Consider the following 24,859-nt stretch of genomic DNA (forward strand, 5'->3'; position numbering starts at 1 on the left):
TAATACGCCCAAGGGATTTTGGGGGTAGGATCAATATAAAACTAACTTGCCAGAATGACTTCTTGGTCTCATTCTGTCACTCTGAAATATGTTTTAAGCTCTCCTAACATCATCTGGGCAATGAGACATTCCATCCTTGGACCTTAGCCATTCTCTTGACCACCAGCCCAAAATGGTTTCCATAAAAGTATTGGGGGTCAAGATGCCAATCTGGCCGCTCGAAACCTTTCAGTAACAAGAACAGCTTAGCACCTCCTTTAGGATTAATGGGGGTAAAAACACTGAACAATAATTTCTTCACAAAACCAACAATAGTAGGGGAAAACAATACACACATAAATACCTTTGAATCATGGTGTTTATGGCTATCAAACTGCAGGGGGACTTGTTATCCTACTGCAGTATATTTCCTTTCCTAAATATTGAAAGAAAAAGGAAACCGCACACTGCTCTTGATAGTATCACTGATATTTAATAAGGTTACGTATCGGCCTCACGGCCTTCGTCAGAGCTTTTGTGAATTTTTTAAAATTTGCACCCTTATGTAGACCTAGCCCCTCCCACATCTGTTCTACACAGCGAATGGTGGGGGAAAACAATGCACACATAAATACCTTTGAATCATGTTGTTTATGGCTATCAAACTGCAGGGGAACTTGTTGTACTACTACAGTATATTTCCTTTCCCAAATATTGAAATAAAATGCCATAGACTCTCGATTAGACTTCTGCCTACAGTAATATGACCTACTATATGTCTCAAAGTAAAATTTTTATCTCAATCTATATCAGCAGCCAACCATTTCTAAGACAGAGACAAGCCCTTGGAAGCCCCCCCCCCCCCAGAATGTGAAGTAGAAAGTCAAAGTGAGGAACAAGTAGAGTGCAGCTGAACCAGAGCGTGAGCTGAACAGGTGCCTCCTGAGATATTCCACTGGCTGTGTGACGCCTTCTCCCTTGTTTACCCCATTCAGAGGCTCTTGCTGCATATCAATGAGTGTCACGGAGCCTGGGGGCTGTCTGCACAGATACCCACCAAGCTCACTGCCGCCTTACTGCTTCAGGTTAAAACAGACGCTATTAGACAGCAGTTGCCATTGATCTTTGCACACCCTACAGAGGTAGATTCAATCATAAAGTGCCTTAATACTTTTCTAAGAAAAGTACATTTGGTAGGTCAATACAAAAGGATCGTTTTTACAGAGATAAAACATACACCATTGGAACTTCTCTAACTACTGCAGTGTCCTGGAAACTGGCCTATTTTTCCACTTCTGAAAGTGTTGAGGTTTACAGGTCAATGAGGAGGTTTTTTCAGGGATTTGTTGAAAGATGTATAGAACCATAGAACTGGGGCTAGCAGAATGAAGGCTGTAAACGCCAATCGTCACATGCCCTTCATCTGCCAGCTGCCAACTAAACCAAGAAATGAACTGCTCAGGATCATCCACAGTGCTCTACAGTCTATCAGGCACTTCATTAGCCATGCAATGACTAAAATATCAGCAAGAACCAAGAGAGAGAAGGGGCATAAGGGAGATACTACAACTGCTGACAGAAATGAAAAAAAAACAATTATTTTTATTTAATTTATATACTTTAAAAAAAAAACACTTTTTCTTAGAATTAGATCACTAATAGAGTGTCATTGTTATTGAATTAGATTCCCAGATTTTTTTTTCTATTAGAAACCAGAGAGATGTAAGTACATTCAGACCCCCCCCAGACACAAGACATGAATATGTCACACCTGTCTTTGTGATTGTCTCCACCCCACTCCAGGTGTCACCCATCTTCCCCATTATCCCCTGTGTATTTATACCTGTGTTCCCTGTTCGTCTGTTGCCAGTTTGTCTTGTTTGTCAAGTCAACCAGCGTTTTTGCCTCAGCTCCTGTTTTTTTCCCCCAGTCTTTCTTTTTCTTGCCCTCCTGGTTGACCCTTGCCTGTCCTGACTCTGAGCCCGCCTGCCTGAACACTCTGCCTGCCCCTGAGCTTGCCTGCTGACCTGTGCCTTTGCCCCACCTCTGGATCATTGACCTCTGCCTACCCTGAGCCTGCATGCCGTCTGGTACAGTTGCCCCCACCTCTGTTTTACTGACCCCTGCCGGCCTTAACCTGTCTATTGCATGCTCCTGTTGGATTATTAAACCATTGTTAATTTGACATTGTCTGCATCTGGGTCTTACCTTCATACCTGATAGAATAACATACCATAGCGTTCACATGATGTCCAGTGACACGCTCAAGATGGAAGTGGTCCAATGAAGCGGATGCTAAACCACAGGACTGTTTCTCTAGCACAGATTGGAATATGCTCTGGGATTTATCCGACAACACTGATGAGTTTACCACATCAGTCATCGGCTCCATTAATAAGTGCATTAACCACGTCGTCCCCACAGTGACCGTACGTACATAAGAAATCATGCTCCGACCTCCAACGAGCCAACAAAGGGGAAAAGTGTCAATACCGGTCGAAGATCGAATCCTACTAATCCGTCTCTGACACTCAACAGATGTGGCAGGGCTTGCAAACTATCAGGGATTAAAAAGGGAAACCCATCAGGGAGTAGCCCAGCGACGCGACCCTTCCAAACGAGCTTCGAGGCAAGCAACACTGAACCATGCATAAGAGCAAAGGCTGTTTGGACGACTGTGTGATCTCTCTCTCCGTAGAGATGTAAGCAAGACCTTATAAACAAGTTAACATTTGCAAAGCCGCGGGGCCAGACAGAAAACCACAATGCTTACTCGGAGCATGCACTGACCAGCTGGGAAGTGGCTTCACTGACATTTTCAACCCATCCTAACTTCTTTCAAATGGACCACCATAGTCCCTGTGCTCAATAACGTGGAGGTAACCTGCCTAAGCTCCCCACCATCCAGAACTTCTATACCAAAAGTGTCTGAAGAAGGCAAGCAGTACCAGTGCACCGAGTCTGGAACCAGCAGGACCCTGAACAGCTTCTACCTCCAAGCCATAATACTGCTAAACAAGGCTGCTACATAGCCAATCAAATGGCTAACCTGACTAACTGTGTTTACCCATTTTTTTTACTTTCTTGCAATAACTCTATGCACACACACTGGTCTCTACCCACACACTCACACGTTCCTACACGGACACCCCAGCACACACATACATACACAGTACACACCCAGTACATACACCCACAATCAAATAACGTGCACACACATACACTACATTTACCAAAACTGTGTGCCCATCGAACAACTCATTCCAAAATCATGGGCATAAATATGGAGTTTGTCCCCCTTTTGCGGCACCAGGTAGCCAACTGGATAGAGCATTGGACTAGTAACCGAAAGGTTGCAAGATCGAATCCCCGAGCTGACAAGGTAAAAATCTGTTGTTCTGCCCCTGAACAAGGCAGTTAAACCACTATTCCTAGTCCTTCATTGAAAATAACAATTTGTTCTTAACTGACTTGCTAAGTTAAATAAAGGTTAAAAATAATACAATTTTAAAAAGTAATCTATGATTCTCCGAATTATATTTGAAAAGAGGAAGCTAATTATTTTAGGCAGATTTTCTCTTTTCTGTCTCATCCTCTCACACTGAATGAAGATTACGGTAAGGAATTATTTCCAAATAATATAAAAAATGGAAAGTTAACAAATGTACAGAAAGATCAGTGCGAAGGCCAAATTACAGAAGAATAACTTTTGAGGCTATTAAATCCTTTCAGTCTGGAAAAATCCCAGGGCTTGATGGCATACCGGTAGAGGTACATCACATATTTTATTGATATACTAAAAGCTCCATTGTTAGATTGTTTTATCTACTCCTATAGAAATGGTAGTCTGTCAGGTACTCAGCAAGAATGTCTGATATCTCTATTATTAAAACAAGACCCAGATGGCAAATATAAAAACCCAGTCTATCTAAAAAACTGGAAGCCCCTAACACTTCAATGTTGTTATGCAAAAATACTAGCAAAATGCATAGCACAATTAAAAGGTTTTTACCAGGTATTGTTCATCCTGATCAGACAGGTTTTTTACATGGACGATACATTGGACATAATATACGACAACTACTAGAAATAATAGAACATCATGAAACATATAAGAAGCCAGGAATGGTATTTATAGCGGATTTTGAAAAGGCATTTGATAAAGTAAGACTGGATTTTATTTATAAACGCGGTAAAATAATGCGGTAAAATAATGTATAGCAACTCCAGGTGTAAATAATGGCTACTTCTCAGGAGACTTTTGAATTGTCAAGAGGAGTTAAGCAAGGGTGTCCGCTGTCACCATATCTATTCGTTATGGCCATCGAAATGCTAGCAATTAAAATCAGATCCAATAACAACAGAGGATTAGAAATCCAAGGCTTAAAAACAAAGGTGTCCCGATGACTCAAGTTTTATGTTAAGTCCGCAAGCTAGATATCTGCAATGTCTCATTAAAGATCTAGATAACTTTTCTGTGATCTCTGGACAAAAACCTAATTATGATAAGTGTATTGCATATTGGATCCTTAAAAAATACAACTTTTACATTACCCTGCAGCTTACCTATAAAATGGGCTGATGGTGAAGTAGACATACTCGGCATTCATATCACAAAATATATAACTAAGCTCTCCACAATGACTTTCAATAGAAAACTTAAGAAATTACCCTAATTAATTCCTTAGTCATATCTCAATTTACTCATTTATGGCGCTGCCTACTCCAGATTTGTTTTTCAAATCATATGAGCAAAAAAATATTTATTTGAACCCTATATGGTTCTCAAGTAGATTACTAAGAAAAGCTCATCCATTGTTTAAAAATGGCATTTTGCCTTTGTGCAGATTGCCATGTCTCATTTTTGATTATTTGAAAATGATACTTTGAAAAAAGTATCTGTCTTTTTCAAACAAGCATTGCAGAGCTGGCTACAATTTCAATTTCATCCCCCTGAAAAGATATAACAAAATATTATGGCTGAACTCAAATGTGCTGGTTGATAAAATACCTGTATTTATAGGAAATAAGTTTGAAAATACTATTTTGTTCTTAAATTATATTGTAATGGTAGATTTATGTCCTTCATGGAGTTATCAGAATTGTACGGGAAGGTCTGCTCAATCCAAGAGTACAACCAATTGATTACAGCATTGCCCTAAAAATGGAGGAGGCGGTGGCAGCGGGAGGAGGTAGGGAACTGGTCTGTCTGCCCAATATAAAGGATCAAAACTGTCAAACGAATAAAAATAGCATAAATAGGAAAGTACACCAGTTTCATTTGAGGACCAGGATGTTCACAACTGTGCAATACAGATTGCAAAATAGTTGGGAAGAGATTTGATGTACCGGTTCCATGGTACAGGGTGTATGAGTTGATATATAAAACAACGCAAGATTCAAGACTTCGTGCTTTTCAGCTAAAATTATCATATAGAATTCTTGCCACCAACAAAATGTTGAGTATTTGGGGCATAAAATCATCGAAGCTCTGCAGATTTTGTTGTAAGAATACAGAATCAATCAACCATTTATTTTGGTATTGCCCTCAGGTAGCCTGTTTCTGGTCTCAGGTTCATGAATGGCTGAAAATGCATAGCATTGATCTAAAATTGACCCTAGAAATAGTACTGTTAGGAGATCTGGAGAGACCGGGTCAGTCAATTACTAATACTCTTAGTAAAAGTATATCTTCAACATGCAATCTGTAGATTCTATTCTGTTAGATTGAAATTGTACGTTAAACAGCATAGCAAAGTTGAAAGATCTGTGTTGCGTAGAAACATGAAGTGGGTGGCCAGCAGAGATAGATGGGAAGCTGATGGTTGGTATGTGGAATTGGAGACAAGTGGGAGTGGAGTTGCTGTCTGAGAGAGCGAATGATGGTCAAAAGATATAATAAAAGTACATTTGAATGGCACTAAGTGGCAGTGTTTGTACAACTAATGCCGGTTTGCCTGAGGCTGATGCCGTGTATGTTACACATGCATATACACACACACTCTCATTCAAATAAACATATACAAGAACACACACATACATGTAATAGTGCCAGACATGCACACAAACATATGGCATTGCTGTTATGATTTCATTTGTCCTTGATGTCCTTTGTTTTAAATTTTTAATTTTGTTTTATTTTTTTTGCATTGCTTGCCGTTTTCTTCTGTCTTTTCCTTTATTCTCTTTAGTTCATTCTCTTGGTTGTTGGTGCATTGGGGGGTTCTTGGGGGTGGAGAATGGAATTAATTGTATTTTTTATTTATTTTTCTTCCAGGGGGGGACTGTGGGAGGGGTCTCGAAAGGTTGAGGGACAGCTATTGAGGAACTATGGGGGGGATCTTGGAGGGTTCGGGTTTCACAAGATTGTGATAATGAAAAAGGAAACTATTACATATATTTTATATCACTATCATGCACACGCACCCTCGCACATAAGGATGGCTCTGTTGCAGAAAGACTGATACATGTTTGATAGTGTCTTGAGGCTGTATTCTTTGTCCTTCATGGTCTAATACTTAATATTACCACTTCCTTGTGTTTTTTGTAATAAATAATAATTAAAAAATAATAATTTCAAAAATAAAATGACAGCCTCCACTCTTCAGCTTTCCACTAGATGTTGGAACATTGCTGCGGGGAATGGCTTCCATTCAGCCACGAGCATTAAGTGTGGTCGGCCATTGATGTTGTACGATTAAGCTTGGCTCGCAGTCGGCATTCCAATTCATCCCAAAAGTATTCGATGGGGTTGAGGTCATGGCTCTGTGCAGACCAGTCAAGTTCTTCCACACCAATCTCTACAAACCATTTCTGTATGGACCTCGTTTTGTGCAGTGGGGTATTGTCATGCTGAAACAGGAAAAGGTCTTCCCCAAAATGTTGCCACAAAGTCAGAAGCACAGAATCATCTAGAATGTTATTGTATGCTGTAGCGTTAAGATTTCCCTTCACTGGAACTAAGGGGCCTAGCCCGAACCATGAAAAATAGCCCCAGACCATTAATCCTCCTCTTCAAAACTTTACAGTTGACACTCTGCATTCAGGCAGGTAGCGGCAGGTAGCTAAAAACCCAGATCCGTCCGTCAGACTGCCAGATGGTGAAGCATAATTCTTCACTCCAGAGAACACGTTTCCACTGCTCTGATGTACAATGGCGGCGAGCTTTAATCCACTCCAGCTGACACTTGGCATTGCATATGGTGATCTTAGGCTTGGGTGAGGCTGCTTGGCCATGGAAACCCATTTTAAGAAGCTCCCAACAAACAGTTATTCTGCTGACGTTGCTTCCAGAGGCAGTTTGGAACTTGGTAGTCAGTGTTGCAATGGAGAAAATACTATTTTTACGCGCTACTCGCTTCAGCACTCGGTGCTCCTGTTCTGTGAGCTTGTGTGGCATACCACTTCGTGGCTGAGCAGTTGTTGCTCCTAGATGTTTCCACTTCACAATAACAGCACTTACAGTTGACCAGGGAAGATCTATCAGGGCAGAAATTTGACTACCTGACTAGTTGGAAAGGTGGCATCCTATGACGGTGCCATGTTATAAGTCATTGAGGTCTTCAGCAAGGCCATTCTACTGCCAATGATTGTCAATGGATATTGCATGGCTGTGTGCTCGATTGTATAGACCTATCAGCAACGGGAGTGGATGAAAAAGACAAATTGACTCATTTGAAGGGGTGTCCCACATACTTTTATATACATACAGATAGGTTGGAGTCATTAAAACTAGTTTTTAACCACTCCACAAATGTCTTGTTAGCAAACTATAGCTTTGGCAAGTCGGTTAGGACATCTACTTTGTGCATGACACAAGTAATTTTTCCAACAATTGTTTAGAGACAGATTATTTCACATATAATTCACTGTAGCACAATTCCAGTGGGTCAGAAGTTTACATACACTAAGTTGACTGTGCCTTTACACAGCTTGGAAAATTTGAGTCAATTGGAGGAGTACCTGTGGATGTATTTCAATGCCTAACTTCAAACTAAGTGCCTCTTTGCTTGACATCATGGGAAAATCAACAGAAATCAGCCAAGACCTCAGAAAAAAATTGGAGACCTACACAAGTCTGGTTCATCCTTGGGAGCAATTTCCAAAGCCTGAAGGTACCACGTTCATCTGTACAAACAATAGTACGCAAATATAAACACTGTGACCACGCAGCCGTCATACTGCTCAGGAAGGAGACGCGTTCTGTCTCCTAGAGATTAACGTACTTTGGTGCAAAAAGAGCAAATCAATACCAGAACAACAGCAAAGGACCTTGTGAAGATGCTGGAGGAAACAGGTACAAAAGTATCTATGTCAACAGTAAAATTAGTTCTATATCAACATAACCTGAAAGGCCGCTCTGCAAGGAAGAAGCCATTGCTCAAAAACAGCCATAAGAAAGACAGACTACAGTTTGCAACTGCACATGGGGACCAAGATCGTACTTTCTGGAGAAATGTCCTCTGGTCTGATGAAACAAAAATAGAACTGTTTGGCCATAATGACCATCGTTATGTTTGGAGGAAAAAAGGGAGGGCTTGGAAGCCGAAGAACACCATCCCAACCGTGAGAAGTGGCGGCATCATGTTGTGGGGGTGCTTTGCTGCAGGAGGGACTGGTGCACTTCACAAAATAGATGGCTTCATGAGGATGGAAAATTATGTGGATATATTGAAGCAGCATCTCAAGACATTGGTCAGGAAGTTAAAGCTTGTTCGCAAATGGGTCTTCCAAATGGACAATGACCCCAAGCATACTTCCAAAGTTGTGGCAAAATGGCTTAAGGACAACAAAGTCAAGGTATTGGAGTGGCTATCACACAGCCCTGACCTGATTCCTATAGAAAATGTTTGAAAATGTTTGGGCCAACGTTAAACAATTTAAAGGCAATGCTACAAAATACTAATGTATGTAAACTTCTGACCCACTGGGAATGTGATGAAAGAAATACAAGCTGAAATAAATAATTCTCTCTACTATTATTCTGACATTTCACATTCTTAAAATAAAGTGGTGATCCTAACTGACCTACAACTGGGAATTTTTACTATGATTAAATGTCAGGAATTGTGAAAAACTGAGTTTAAATGTATTTGGCTAAGGTGTATGTAAACTTCTGACTTCAACTGTATAGTGTACATACTGGTGCCACACACACTTTCACACTCACCACATATGCTGCTTCTACTAATCCATGCACTGCTGCTGCAGCGCAGTCTATCATCTATCCTGTTGCTTAGTCACTTTGCTCCTACCTATATGTACATAGCTACCTCAATTACCCCGGAACACTGCACATCGACTCGGTACTGGTACTCCCTGTATATTGCTATGTTATTTTTTACTCGTTATTGTTATTCATTATTTATTCCTCGCGTCACTATTTCTGTTTTATATTTTTTATCTTTAACTCTGCATTGTTGGAAAAGGACACGTAAGTAAGTAAGCATTTCACTATTAGTCTACACATGTTGTTCACAAAGCAAATCAAATTTGATTAAATTGTGGAAATACACTATATATCTATCTATATGTCCCTAAAAACAATCAGTGAGTTGCAGTAAAAGATGGTGTTTTAGGGGAGAGAAAGGGGTGGATTGATCAATATTTCAAAGCGGTCTGGAAGCAGTGTTCAAAAGGCAGGCTAAGGCTCCTCTGAGAGAGGGAGAGAGAGCAAGAGAGAGCGAGAGGGAGAGAGCAAGAGAAAGAGCAGACTGTGTTTGTAGATGGCACGGTGGCAAAGAGGATTGTTACCCACTCATCTATAGTGAAATAAGAATTGGGTAAGGCCAGATTCCATCAACCAACCACAGAGTGTTTACAATCTTCACAGTTTAACAAACAACATGAAAATCCATTTAGGACTAGGTGATATGGCCTAAAAATCATATCTCAATGATTTTTTTTAACTTATGGGCATTTCACAATATACACTACCGTTCAAACGTTTGGGGTCACTTATAAATGTCCTTGTTTTTGAAAGAGAATCACATTTTTTGTTCGTTAAAATAACATCAAATTGATCAGAAATACAGTGTAGACATTGTTAATGTTGTAAATGACTATTGTAGCTGGAAATGGCAGATTTATTTTTAACAGAATATCTACATTGTCAGAAACCATCACTCCTGTGTTCCAATGGCAGGTTGTGTTAGCTAATCCAAGTGTATCATTTTAAAAGGCTAATTGATCATTAGAAAACCCTTTTACAATTATGTTAGCACAGCTGAAAACTGTTGTTCTGATTAAAGAAGCAATACAACTAGCCTTCTTTAGACTTGTTGAGTATCTGGAGCATCAGCATTTGTGTGTTCGAATACAGGCTCAAAATGGGCAGAAAAGTCACAAGTCCTCAACTGGCAGCTTCATTAAACAGTACCCACAAAACACCAGTCTCAACTTCAACAGTGAAGAGGTGACTCCGGGATGCTGGCCTTCTAGGCAGAGTTGCAAAGAAAATGCCATATCTCTGGCCAATAAAAATAAAAGATTAAGATGGGCAAAATAACACAGACACTTTACAGAGGAACTCTGCCTAGAAGGCCAGCATCCAGGAGTCGCCTCTTCACTGTTGACGTTGAGAAATCTTCAGCCTTCGCCAAACCCCATTAAAAATAAAAACATTAATTCAAGTGAGAAGTTGTAGGTGAGGGAAATTGCTGATAAATATTTATTTTGGGGGTGCATAAATGTAGTTGTACCTGATCCCAACATTTTTTTCACTAAAGCATACACACCAGAAGACCATTGGAATGTATTCATGTCACTGAGGGAGAGAGGGTAATGTATAATGTTTACATTATGTTAGCCATCAGGGATCCTATGGGAGGGATCCTTTGGGAGGAGAAGAGACACAGTCTGGTACCAGTCACCATGACAGCTGTGAGTTGGGGAGGAGTAAGCACTTTGGGGCAGAAGTCAGATCAGATGAAGTGAGGAAAAACAGATCTCACTAAGGTTCTGTCTAGCAACAGAGATGCATTGACTGTTCAGATATGTAGGAAGAGACTCAGCATAGGAGAAAGGGTTAAATATCAGTGCTTGTGTGAATATGTCGTCGTCTGTACAGCTGTTTGATCCTTTGGGATAAATAAACTTGGTTTAAGCTTTTATAGTGTCCGTAGAGTTTTTACTCTAATAATTAGAACCTAACAAGGTGTAAAGATGATTATTTCACCTTTATTTAACCAGGTAGGCCAGTTGAGAACAAGTTCTCATTTACAACTGCGACCTGGCCAAGATAAAGCAAAGCAATGCGACACAAACAACAGAGCTACACATGAAATAAACAGTCAATAACACAATAGAAAGTCTATATTCAGTGTGTGCAAATGAAGTAAGATTAGGGAGGTAACGCAATAAATAGGTCATAGTGGCGATATAATTACAATTGAGTAATTAAACACTGGAGTGATAGATGAGCAGAAGATGAATGTGCAAGTAGAGACATGGGTGCAAATGAGCAAAAAATAAATAACAATATGGGGATGAGGTAGTTGGGTGAGCTACTTTGTTGTGAAATAGGAAGCCGATTCTAGAATTAATTTTGGATTGGAGATGCTTCATGTGAGTCTGGAAGGAGAGTTGACAGTCTAAACAGACACCTAGGTATTTGTAGTTGTCTACATATTCTAAGTCAGAACTGTCCAGAGTTGTGATGCTAGACGGGCGGGCAGGTACGGGCAGCGATCGGTTGAAGAGTGTGCATTTAGTTTTGCTTGCATTTAAGAGCAGTTGGAGGCCACGGAAGGAGTGTTGTATGGCATTGTATTAGGGTTGAGATTTCCCCTTTAAGTCAGGGGTGTCAAACTTATTCCATGGAGGCCTGAGTGTCTGCAGGATTTTAGTTTTTCCTTTCAATTAAGACCTAAACAACCAGGTGAGGGGAGGTTCCTACTAATTAGTGATCTTAATTCATCAATCAAGTACAACGGAGGAGTGAACCCTCAGACTCTCGGCCATCCATGGAATGAGTTTGGCACATGCTTTAAGTCATCAGATGCAATTTCACAGAACATATGTGCATTAATTCTTTACAATAGATAAATGAAGGGGCCAGTCTTTGCTCATGTTCTCCACAGAAGAGGGTGGCAGCAGACATATGATGCACATACCACTGAGGATTACGAGTTGAATGAGAATGACATGTTAATAAACAACAGCAACAACGATTAAACAGAGACTCAATGCATGTATTCTGCACATTGAGAGATTAATAGTTGTATGAATTCATTAAGAGCTAGTTCTGTAACATGACACAATATGACCTATCCATTATCTACAGTGAACATTGTGTTCTGTACAATTACATAAGGGAATATTGCGAACTGGAAAACGAACACACATACAGTTTATGGGTCTTTAATAATTAGGTCATCACTGACCATCTGCAATTTATCTGTGCTAATACCTATTTCATAAACAGTGCTTTTGTTACTTGTTTGTTTGGACCTCGTCCCCGTGCCTTTGCGCGGCATGCCGTAATTTGGTCTTAATAAAACAAACTATTACGCAACCCTGCGTTGGTCTCCTGAATCTCTTCATACCAACGTGAGAGGCTCTCTCTACCCGGGGCCGAAGTCAAATCCATAATATCTTTTGACTAGAGGTGGACAACAGGATGAAGGAGTATGCTTTTTGTTGTCAATTTAAAAAGGGGACATAATGGTAGCTAATGTTATTGGAAATCATAATGAGTAATATAAAGGGTCGGTCATGCATGCAGACATTTCCATCCCAGTAGTAATGGTGAACAAAAAGCTCTTTAATCCCTCAAGGTCATCAGGGATGTTATTGGACTGGCCACTCACTGTCCTAGTTGGACAAAGTAGTTGTCTTAGCAAATCAAATGTGATGAGTTTAAAGGCTATACAACAGTATATAACCAACCTACTGTACTTGACTGTGATGTTTTCATGTTTACCCAATGTTCACAAAAGGGAGCATACCACATTCATCATAACATTACATCTGTGTTTTTTTTTTACATATGATTCTGAAACACAAAACCTATTGGACTATATACTGCATCTTTCCCAGTCATCCATGAAGTGGCTTCCTCACCTCGGTGCACGTTATGCTATTCACACAGTATGCTGCTGCTATGCCATGGAGAAGCTAAAAGCCTCCAGATTCAAAATATTTGATGTACGCAGTGATTTCTGACTTCATCTTTTCAAATGATAGAGTGACATTTAATGGAGTACCAGGTTGGTTTTCTGCATGACTGACAAGGTGGCCGTGCAATCAGTGAGTTAACTCCAACACGGATCACTGTGAAGCCAATCCTCAGAGAACAGCACATGATCATAAATAGCCTAGAAGTAAATATAGATCTGGAAGCAAAGCAGAAGCTGTAGATGTTTATATGCCATTTGATGACAGTTTAGTTCCTAGATCCAGCTCTCCGATCTCGTAAAGCGGACCTCAGCAGAGAGACACCGGTTGGGTTTAAAGATTTGTCCAAAGAGATATGGAGAAATCAGGGTCCAGTAATATACTTCAGCTGAACAAACCCACCCGGATCGATCACTAAACATTCAACCAGGCAAAGCACAGCCATGTTCACTCAAAGATAAACCATCTTTCATCCAGGTAAGGGGCAGGCATGGATACTTTGGTACACTCTGGCTTTAAAGGGGCCTCACACAGATGGCACTTCCACATGCAACGGGAATCATAAACAATGCACTCCACACTGGGCAGTCACCTCCCCCTCTTACTCACATACTGTATAGCATGCCTCAATCTTTTTGAATTATGTTGAATAAAGATGTGAAAACACTGACAGTCCTTCCATCTGTCTGTCTGTACACAACTCCATGTACTGTACTCTATACTCCACTATGGCTGGGAATTGTCAGTACCCTCACGATACAATATTATAACAATACTTTAGGTGCCGATACAATGTGTATTATGTTTGTCACAATTCTATATGTATTGCAATTCGATACTGCGATTTGATGTTTCAAACATATTGCTCACTGTACTGTATGTCTGCTGCAGAGAGACGCGAGAGCATGAGAAAAGGAGTTTTAATTGTTTAGGGAAATAAAAGTGCTGAAAACATGCTGGCTCACTATTTAAAAAGATGGAGAACAAGCCATAGAATTAAAAATACCTGAGTTGTGGCGTAGGTACAGCTGACTAGACCTAGCCAACGCTCCCTACAGTAACAAAAAAGTATATATCGATATAATATCGCAATATGAAACTGTATTGATTTCCCCCCCCCCCCATCTCCATTCTCCACTGTGCTTTTAATTAGGTCGGATTTAAACGAGGCCCTCCATCTTCCTCTGAAGCAGAGCAGGGATGTGTGGGAGGAGTGACATCACTCATAGAGGTAGCCTCCTTTTCATAGCTTGCCCACGTTTTTGTGAACATGTGCTGGCTCACTCCCACTCTCTTAAGTGTACGATTTCTGAGAGATCATGGAGGGACAGCAAATGGATTTGGCATGGCATATTTCAACATGTCTAATGCTCAAATAACCTTCAAAGACTTCAAAGTACTGGGCTAGTGGTTTTAGGTACAAAATGCAGCCTGACTGCTGACCATGACCTCTGCATTCCATTATGGAAGATAAAGAATTGCACAGAAAAGTGCCTTCTACAGAGAACGGCCTTACTAAGTACAGAGAAAAGACAATTAGCCTAATGGATGAAAACAAATAGTCTCTTCTTAGGGTACTAAAATAGGCAAGTTATATAGAGGACAAATATGAGGTGAGGCAGACTGACAGATAATCCTACACGCCTCCTCCCACACACACAAATGTGCACACACACCATGTTGGCAAACCTTGAGCAGGAGTAGGGTTGGGCGGTGTCCTGATTTTCATATCGTCATACCGTCCTCCTCTCATCCCGGTAATTATGCTATTAGTACACAAGGGGTTGCTTAAAATGCAAAAGAAACTCCATTGGACATCTATTACCAGAATGATAACAAAATTAACACAAACGAATAGCGAATTTCAACAGAGGCTGCTAACTAAATATGCTAACGAGCGCAAACAGAAATAAACTAATTGCAAAGACAAGCAATCCAGCTCATAAAGCTATACAAGTAATGTAAACTCACGTAAACTCGTACATCGCCTTGGTCCTTACAATTGCCCTTTTTTTAGCGCCCCAAAAACGTAATACTTCCAGATCAACTGTAATGTCAATACCATTGTAAAGCACAATTTCTCCCCTTTCCAACAGAATCAATTACATGACCTAAACGCTGCCCGTTTCTGCATAATTCAAGCAGGCAATGAGCCCTGTCGGGTCTTTTCAAAAATGGTGAGTGGGGAAGCAAAACTAATGCGTGATAGTGAGGAGAGATGTCCTGTGGGAAAATTGCTTTTTTTCACTCGATCTGTCCAACTTATCACCTTATCGCCTCTAAAATGTAAATAAAACACTATAAAGAGTTTATATAATGTGTCATTACATACCTATTTGAAGGTTGGTGTCGAATTTGAATCGGGTTTTTAGGGCGGTACTAAAGTGATCTTAGAAGTAAACAGCGGCTTTGAGAATGATGATCGCATGCAATGATGACACAAAAAAATTACTAGGTATCCCCCCTTACCCCCGTCACTGTCCATTTCTTGTTTTTAAGGGATGAGTGTAGTGCTTACACCTGGAGATTGTAAGACAGAAATAGTTGCTTTATGCGTGCTGTACGTTACGACATGACACGTCTAGATGTAACGGAGGGTCCATTTTTTCAACTTTTCTCCAATACTATAGAGCCATTACCATGTCGAACAACGCTTGAATAGAAACCTAGTTCACACCCCCAATTTTGAAATCAACACAGTCGCTACAGACCCATTAGTTTTCTTTGTAGCCTCGTTTGAATGTTGCGGTTGCGCACATTTGTACGGAATGGGGTGAGTTTACGTTATAGGTAGTAGCTACTGATTTTTTTTGTTTGTTGAGTTTGGACATTTACAAGTGAATGTGAAAGGGAGACATTGTGCAAATAAATAAAGTTTTGACCATGCTTGTCTGAAGGAACAACAGTACTAGTTTTGGAGCAGTGTGTACACGCTGTGTCTGTGTGGAGTCGCTAGGGTAACGGGACTTCCTGCTCTGCTCGGAGAATAGGGGGAGGAGTAGACGGTCGGAGAACCGAAGAAATTACGGGAAAAATGTACGTAAATAAATCTAGATAGCAGGAGTAGCAGCTGTACAGAACTCATCCAAAGCAGTTTGACTTCTCAAACACGGCAGAAAGCTAACACTATATGATAACCCGTCTCCTTATTAATTCAGCCACTTACTTTGCTAACTAGCAAGTTAAACCAAATTCACAGCTGGACTTACCAGCTCCAGCTTTCTCCCGTTGTGCTATATATAAACAAACACATGACTGGCTCAACTATTCTGGGGAACTACCGTGAGCTTCATAATGTAAAATAATGTGACCGGTGAAATGAAGAAGGCATCTGCTTTGTTCCCTAACGTATTGCACAAGTTGACTGCAGGTATTATCTTAATAAGCTACAAATTTTCAAATGTATTGAAAAACTTCCAATCAATAGTTTTGATGGTATTGAAAAACCACCCCGTGGCCATTTCCAAATATCCTGGTATATATGGCATACAGTCCAAGCAGGAGAAATGAAAGGAAATATAAAATATACAATTTCTGAGACTGCGCGAAAAGGGTGTTACTGATAGCACTGTGATAGGAAGGTCTTCATCTTAAAAGAGAAGCACAAATTGAACACCAACAGCATTCCCATGACAGCAAAAATACAAAACCGTGTCTTTGCCACTTCCTCTATAGAGAACTTGATGAATTCAATGGATACATACTAATATATGGATATATCATGCCTGTTGTATGGTGAATGTGAACATTTAAGACTGGTCAAAGAACAAGAATGCTTTAGTCTTGTGTGAGATAATACAAATGTGCCTCTCAAAGAGAATAATTTCATCCTCATTGTCCATGCAGCAAAACAACACAGCCTAATCCATTTCAAACACACTTTGCTTCTAGAGAAATGAAAATGTTCATAAGGATTAGCTCTTTCAAACATGCTCCAGATGCCAGAGCATTCATACCTCATTAACAGTAAAGCTTAAGAAGAAGAAACCTTGGTCACACAGAACACTCCAAACAGAGTATGGCATTACCATGCCACTGGATGATACCCCTCATGCTACATACTAGCCTGTCATTTTCAGGGCGAAATTATGTACTGCCAACCAAGTAAACCTAGGCCTACTGCCTGTCAATTATCTATGTAGGCCATTATTTCTCAAACATAATACCATGTCATCCATGGGGATTTAGTGCAATATTAGATGTAATATATATATATATATGTTTGTAATCTAATATATATATATATATATATATATATATATATATATATATATATATATATATATATATATATATATATTAGATTACAAACAGTTGAAGTCAGAAGTTTACATTCACCTTATCCAAATACATTTAAACTCAGTTTTTCACAATTCCCGACATTTAATCCTTGTCAAAATTCTCTGTTTTAGGTCAGTTAGGATCCCTACTTTATTTTAAGAATGTGAAATGTCAGAATAATAGGAGAGAATTATTTATTTCAGCTTTTATTTATTTCATCACATTCCCAGTGGGTCAGAAGTTTACATACACTCAATTAGTATTTAGTAGCATTGCCTTTAAATTGTTTAACTTGGGTCAAACATTTTGGGTAGCCTTCCACAAGCTTCCCACAATAAATTGGGTGAATTTTGGGCCATTCCTCATGACAGAGCTGGTGTAATTGAGTCAGGTTTGTAGGCCTCCTTGCTCGCACATGATTTTTCAGTTCTGCCTGCAAATTTTCTATAGGATTGAGGTCAGGGCTTTGTGATGGCCACTCCAATACCTTGACTCCGTTGACCTTAAGCCATTTTTCCACAACTTTGGAAGTATGCTTGGGGTTATTGTCCATTTGGAAGACCCATTTGCGACCAAGCTTTAACTTACTGACTGATTTCTTGAGATGTTGCTTCAATATATCCACATAATTTTCCAGCCTCATGATGCCATCTATTTTGTGAAGAGCTCCAGTTCCTCCTGCAGCAAAGCACCCCCACAACATGATGCCGCCACCCCCGTGCTTCACGGTTGGGATGGTATTCTTCGGCTTGCAAGCATCCCCCTTTTTTCTCCAAACATAACGATGGTCATTTCTCCAAAAGTATGATGGACATTTCTCCAAAAAGTACGATCTTTGTCCCCATGTGCAGTTGCAAACCGTAGTCTGGCTCTTTTATGGCGGATTTGGAGCAGTAGCTTCTTCCTTGCTGAGCAGCCTTTCAGGTCAAGTCGATATAGGGCTCGTTTTACTGTGGATATAGATACTTTTGTACCTGTTTCCTCCAGCATCTTCACAAGGTAATTTGCTGTTGTTCTGAGATTGATTTGCACTTTTCGCACAAAAGTACGTTAATCTCCAGGAGACAGAACGCGTCTCCTTCCTGAGAGGTATGACGGCTGCATGGTACCATGGTGTTTATACTTGCGTACTATTGTTTGTACAGATGAACGTGGTACCTTCAAGCATTCGGAAATTGCTCCTAAGGATGAACCAGAGGTGTGGAGGTCCACATTTTTTTTCTGAGGTCTTGGCTGATTTTCTTTTGATTTTCCCATGATGTCAAGCAAAGAGGCACTGAGTTTGAAGGTAGGCCTTGAAATACATCCACAGGTACTCCTCCAATTGACTCAAATTATGTCAATTAGCCTACCAGAAGCTTCTAAAGCCATGACATCATTTTCTGGAATTTTCCAAGCTGTTTAAAGGCACAGTCAGCTTAGTGTATGTAAACTTCTGACCCATTGGAATTGTGAAATTTGTCTGTAAACAATTGTTGGAAAAATGACTTGTGTCATGCACAAAGTAAATGTCCTAACCGCCTTGCCAAAACTATAGTTTATTAACAAGAAATTTGTGGAGTGGTTGAAAAACAAGTTTTAATGACTCCAACCTAGGTGTATGTAAACTTCCAACTTCAACTGTATACACTTGGATTCAAATGATGTGGAAAAGTAGCCTATATTTGAGGTAGGCTACATAATTTGACAATCACAATACACATACCCGTCAAAATGCATGATCATTATGTTACACAATACCTGACAGAATTGTTGGCTTTTAGAAGTCTGAACTTGTGTGCAGCGAGACAAATGTAGCTATAGTTGAGGCAGACAGCTGTCAAATGTACAATTGATTCAAAGTATTTTCAAGGAAATCCAGTAGTAGCCTAAAACAAATATGCCAAAGGGAGACAAAAAAAAAATGCTTCTCACAATTTCTTAAGTCTACTCTGAAATTGTATTGGTGCATGTGCTGTAACAACTTCTGCATTTCAAGACTGCCGATTCTCTTCAACTAGCCTACACGGCCCACTCCCAAGCGAAGTGAGTCTGTTGGAGCTGTCCAGTAATAGGGGGTGCTGAATGATTCTTACACACATAACAGCAGCAGCCATGAGATGCGGTTCTCTGCGACAGCGCTCAACAAAAATCATGCTATGAAAATAAAATAATGGATTCCAACATTCTGATAAAGCTGGCACATAAAATAACTTTTGTAATTATTTCAATCTATCGAATGACAGAGTTCTCGTCTCTGTAAAAGAACAACCAGCAGCCCCTCTAGTGGCCTTCTGGAGAGAGTGGAGGCAGCAAGCACAAGAATGAGTTGACCTACAAAGTCAAGACAAACTGACTGGTGTTTTTTGTGCTTGTTTTAAAGTGTGCTTATTTATAACCAGGCGGCATAGTTAGGATAATATCGTTGGAATTATGCATGTGTTTGGAACAGGTTTTTTCTGGCCCTTATGCCCACACATGGGGTCTACATCCTACACACTAGGCAAATCATCACTTCTCAGGTTATGGAAATTGTGTGGATTCAGTTCAAAGCAGAGAGGTTGTCATGGCACCCTCATCCTTGGCAAATCTCAACAAAGAATCAATAATGAATTGGGGTTTTGTTCTACCAAAATAGTCTCTTCAGCTTGAGATGTAACAGCTGGGATCCAAAATCTCTCGTGTATTGGGTATTGATGATCTTGTTTCTACTACTACTATTGTTCATTTTTCTTTTCAAATCATTTAGAGGTGAATAGAAATAGGTGCAATACAAATTTACTGTACTATAAGAGCCCTACATGACTTAACATTTCACCCGAGAGAGCTAGGAGCAGTGGGGGAGATTGTTTTTTAACAGAACTAATGGCATTTCTAAAAGAAAAGCCTTCTAGAGGAAAAAGTATGTCATCAGTGTCAATGCTCTATTTTTACGAACACATTACTTTTAGAGTCCAAAAATACTTTCCATTGGGAATATAAGAGGCGAAACCTTCTGCCAAGAACATTTCACTTTACTGGGTGAAATATCCTTTTAATGTTTTCAATATGAGATACATTCATCAGAATAGGCTCTCTACTGAGTTAGTGACATGTCTAAAAATAGGACCATCAAATCAGAACAAAATCTAACGGGTGGCAACCAAATCTAACTAACAATGATTATTTAGGATTAGCCTAGTTTAAAGTGTTCGGACTAAAATGGTCAATTGTGTCATGATCAAGAAGCCTTATAATAAAAACTGACATGGCCACACTTGGAGAGTGGATCTAAAAATATAATCTCTGTCTCTTGGTTGATTCATTTCAGTAAACAAAGCACCTTTTCAGACGTTTGCAAATGCTATAAATTATTTTGAGTCCGTGACAGAATGCAAAGCAGTTAAAAAGAGTAAAACTGCCTATTCTAAGTTGTGGTTAGCTTACATTTTGTATGAATGGTCGTTCCATTTGATTTCAATAGTTTTTTGACCACACCCCTTTTGAGTTGAACAAAACTTTCTGTACATGTATGCCCGTGGTAGAAGTGGTCAGAAAGTAACTTTTTGGGCCTGAATGCCAAAACATTCAGGAGATAAAGGTGCTCAAAGTTTACCCATTTTGCATACCCACCATACCATGAGACATCCATGTCTTCATCCCTGGAAAATATGAATGGGTGAGTTTGATAGATTAAAAGCTTATAATCAGGGTTGTGAAAATATTTTCTAATTTAATTTTTGAAAGTATTTTTTTAACCTTTAACACCAATCATCATAAAATGGTTAAACTTCCATTTTTTTCTGCATATGTTGTAGTTTAGATGCTAATTTACATCATCTGAAGTGTTTGTGTTGTGCCCACAATCGTTGAGACACAGCATAATCTTGAATACTGAGTACAGTAGGTGTCATTTCAATCAGAGAAATATAATTCATACAATGGATATATCCCTTCAGACCACTGCAATCTAGCTGGTACATCATTAACATTTACATTTTTACTTCCAATTGCTCCCACAAAAATAGCTGCCGGTCCACCCACCATGAAATGTTACCATAGAATGTCTGTTGACAGTATAATTTAAAACAACTGATATTCCCCATTTAAGTCAACAATCTGTGATGACAAAAAATTACATTGTTATTCAAAAACATTTTTTTTCAAGAAATTATAAAGTTTTGTTTTATAATTTATAGTATTGTGAGCTTTTCAATTATATTAAAATCAACAGTTTATATTTTCCAGTGATGAAGACCTGGATGTCTCATGGTATGGCGATGTATGAAAAATGGGTCAACTTTGAGCACATCCATCTCATGAATGCTTGGCCATTCAGGTCCAAAATGTCACTTTCTGACCACTTCTACCATGGGCAGATATGTATGAAAAGTTTAATTCAAATCAAATGGGGTGAGGTTAAAAAGTGTTTGAAATCAAATGGAATGACCGAGCATATGAAATGATATTGCTTCTTGTGGTAGGTTTTATTCCAAACCTTTGATTTATTTAAGCTGAATCAAGTCCTGCATGCAGGCTCTTATAAAGGAATAGCAATATTGCTGTTTGGGGGTTATTTGCGGGCCAACGCACCAACAGGTCTATTTTTTAAATGACATTGAATTCAGTTCTTATTGATACCGCATTCTACTTGTGGCTGAAGGGCTTTGCAGGGTTAATGTATTCCACGGAGATAACGGTAACGACATAACGTGAAAGGGATGTGTAGGTAGCCTATTCAATGTTACAGACTCAGCAGAATCACAGTTTTGCATTGCTAAATATATCACGTAAGGAGGTGCGGCAGAAGTAAAACAAATAAATTACAGGGAGAGTAGGCCTACGCTAAGTTGTGACTCACATGGATTCAACATGTGATGGCCACTACAGTGGGCACAAAGACTTACATTGAGGTGATGTTCTTGAACACATCTTCGATACTGTTATTTCCATTGTTCCCAGTATCTTGCAGTGCAAGCAGGGGAAAGAATTTCCCATTGTCAGACTTATTGCAATAGATCTCAGTTGGAGAACAGCTGCAGGTTGGCGGGCAGTCCAGCATATTGCTCAAGTAGTCCTGAAAGATGGTCAAAAGAAACAATACCCTCCACCAGCAAATTCGTGGTGGAATAAAAAATGAATCCATGACTCAACGTTTATTAGGACAATATCCTTGATGTTTTTGAACCTCCAAATCGGAGACCGTCTGAATATGCAATTATGTGGTGTGTGCGCGCGGGCGAGTGAATGTATGGAGGTATGTCAAATTGATGCGAATGAGCTAATGTCCATCTATTTCACAGATGAGGAAGAAGGGGAAAAAATACTCCGTCGAAGTGGGAATGGTTCAAAAAGCAGTACTCCAAGCTTGTCCTCCTCTCTAGAATGCATAGTATATGTTACCCTGTATTCATGCTGCCGTTAGCCGCTTAGTTCCAGGTTGTACTAGCACCGCTCCAAGACTCCGAGGGATAGCGCGTTGAAGAAAGTGACGAGAGAGAAAGCGAGGTCCATGCTCAAAGCATTAAGTCCCACCTACAGGGCAGAATGGAAACTGACACACCTGCAACTCAGGATGCAGCTCAAATCAGATCATAACAACAATTGCACACAGAGCGTGGGCTATATAATAGCACAATAACAATAGGCTACACATTTATGGTGATTTATCATTAGGCCTATGGTTGGATGTTCATTTACACATCGGGCGTCCAGGCCACAATGTATCATTTTTAGAGGGCTACGCCTAGACAATCAAGAATGGCAACAAAACATCTAAAAGGCAGCCAGTATGATGAAGATTAACTTGAGTTAAATATTCACAAAAATATTTCTCATTCATGAATATCTCATTTACGACTGCATATACAGTGCATTTTGAAAGCTTTCAGACCCTTTGACTTTTCCTCATTTTGTTACTTTACAGCCTTATTCTAAAATGGTTTAAATATTGTTTTCCCCTCATTAATCTAAACACACAATACCCCATAATGAAAAAGCAAAAGCAGGTTCAGAAATGTTAGCAAATTTATTTTAAAAACATTAAAAAAACGGAATTGTGATATTTACATAGTATTCAGACACTTTACTCAGTACTTTGTTGAAACACCTTTGGCAGCGATTACAGCCTCGAGACTTCTTGGGTATGATGCTACAAGCTTGGCACACCTGTATTTGGTGCGTTTCTCCCATTCTTCACTGCAGATCCTCTCAAACTCTGTCAGGTTGGATGGGGAGAGTCTCCTCATAGATATTTTCAGGTCTGTTCAGAGATGATCGATCGGGGTTCAGGTCCAGGCTCTGGCTGGGCCACTCAAGGACATTGAGAACTTGTTCTCAACTGGCCTACCTGGTTAAAGAAAGGTGAAAAATAAAATAAATAAAAATTAGTGGAGTGCTGCAGAGATTGTTGTCCTTCTGGAAGTTTCTACCATCTCCACAGAGGAACTCAGTTTTTCCGGGTGGCCAGCTCTAGAAAGGGTCTTGGTGGTTCCAAACTTCTTCCATTTATGAATGATTGAGGCCACTGAGTTTTTTATTTCACCTTTATTTAACCAGGTAGGCCAGTTGAGAACAAGTTCTCACTTACAACTGCGACCCGGCCAAGATAAAACAAAGCAGTGTGACAAAAAAACTACACAGAGTTACACATGAGATAAACAAAAGTACAGTCAATAACACAATAGAAAAATCTGTATACCAATGTGTGCAAACCTTCAATGCTGCAGACATTTTTTGGTACCCTTCCCTAGATCTGTGCCTCAACACATTCCTGTCTTTGAGCTCTACGGACAATTCATTCAAACTCATGGCTTCGTTTTTGCTCTGACATGCACTGTCAACTGTGGGACCTTATATAAACAGGTGTGTGCCTTTCCAAATAATATCCAATAATTTGAATTTACCACAGGTGGACTCCAATCAAGTCGTAGAAACATCTCAAGGATGATCCATGGAAACAGGATGCACCTGAGCTCAATTTCAAGTGAGTTTCATAGCAAAGGGTCTGAATACTTATGTAAGTACGGTCATTCATTTTTTGTTTTGTAAAAAATTTACAAAAAATTCTAAAAACCTGTTTTCACTTTGCCATTATTGGGTATTGTGTATAGATTGATGAGGGGGGCAAAGTATTTAATCCATTTTAGAATAAGGCTGTAATCTAACAAAATGTGGAAAAAGTCAAGGGGTCTTTCTGAATGCACTGTATTAATTAGATACTGACTGTTAGCACTTAGTGGCCAACAGCAACACCTCAAAAGAAAGGCTTCAGATGTGCCAGGTGAACCTGCAACCACAACACTTCAATTACATTTGACTTACAATCATCTCTAAGCATTATAGGGATATGGCTCTGAATATATACAGCAAAACATCCCCCATAAGCATTCATGTTTCTTCTATGAATTGATATCCTTGTATTGCTACTGCTGTATCATCAAATTAATTATCTAAGTGAGTGTCAGAAATGGCTAATATAAGTGTTATATGATGTTAGAAAGTTATTGATTTCATTAACCTTATT

At 39.6% G+C, this 24,859-nt stretch overlaps 1 protein-coding gene across 1 annotated transcript in view; it reads right to left on the reverse strand.

The window, feature by feature from the left end:
- The window catches only part of LOC139386570 (NT-3 growth factor receptor-like), a 287,619-nt gene extending 265,139 nt beyond the window's left edge, over window positions 1–22,480 (reverse strand). Inside the window, exon 1 of the mRNA XM_071132265.1 lies at window positions 22,242–22,480. Coding sequence (XP_070988366.1) covers window positions 22,242–22,480 — 239 coding nt within the window. The remainder of the gene's footprint in view (window positions 1–22,241) is intronic.
- Between the last annotated feature and the right edge of the window lie 2,379 nt (window positions 22,481–24,859).

This window comes from Oncorhynchus clarkii, chromosome 1, assembly GCF_045791955.1.
Source record: "Oncorhynchus clarkii lewisi isolate Uvic-CL-2024 chromosome 1, UVic_Ocla_1.0, whole genome shotgun sequence".
In the NCBI taxonomy this organism is placed as follows: domain Eukaryota; kingdom Metazoa; phylum Chordata; class Actinopteri; order Salmoniformes; family Salmonidae; genus Oncorhynchus; species Oncorhynchus clarkii.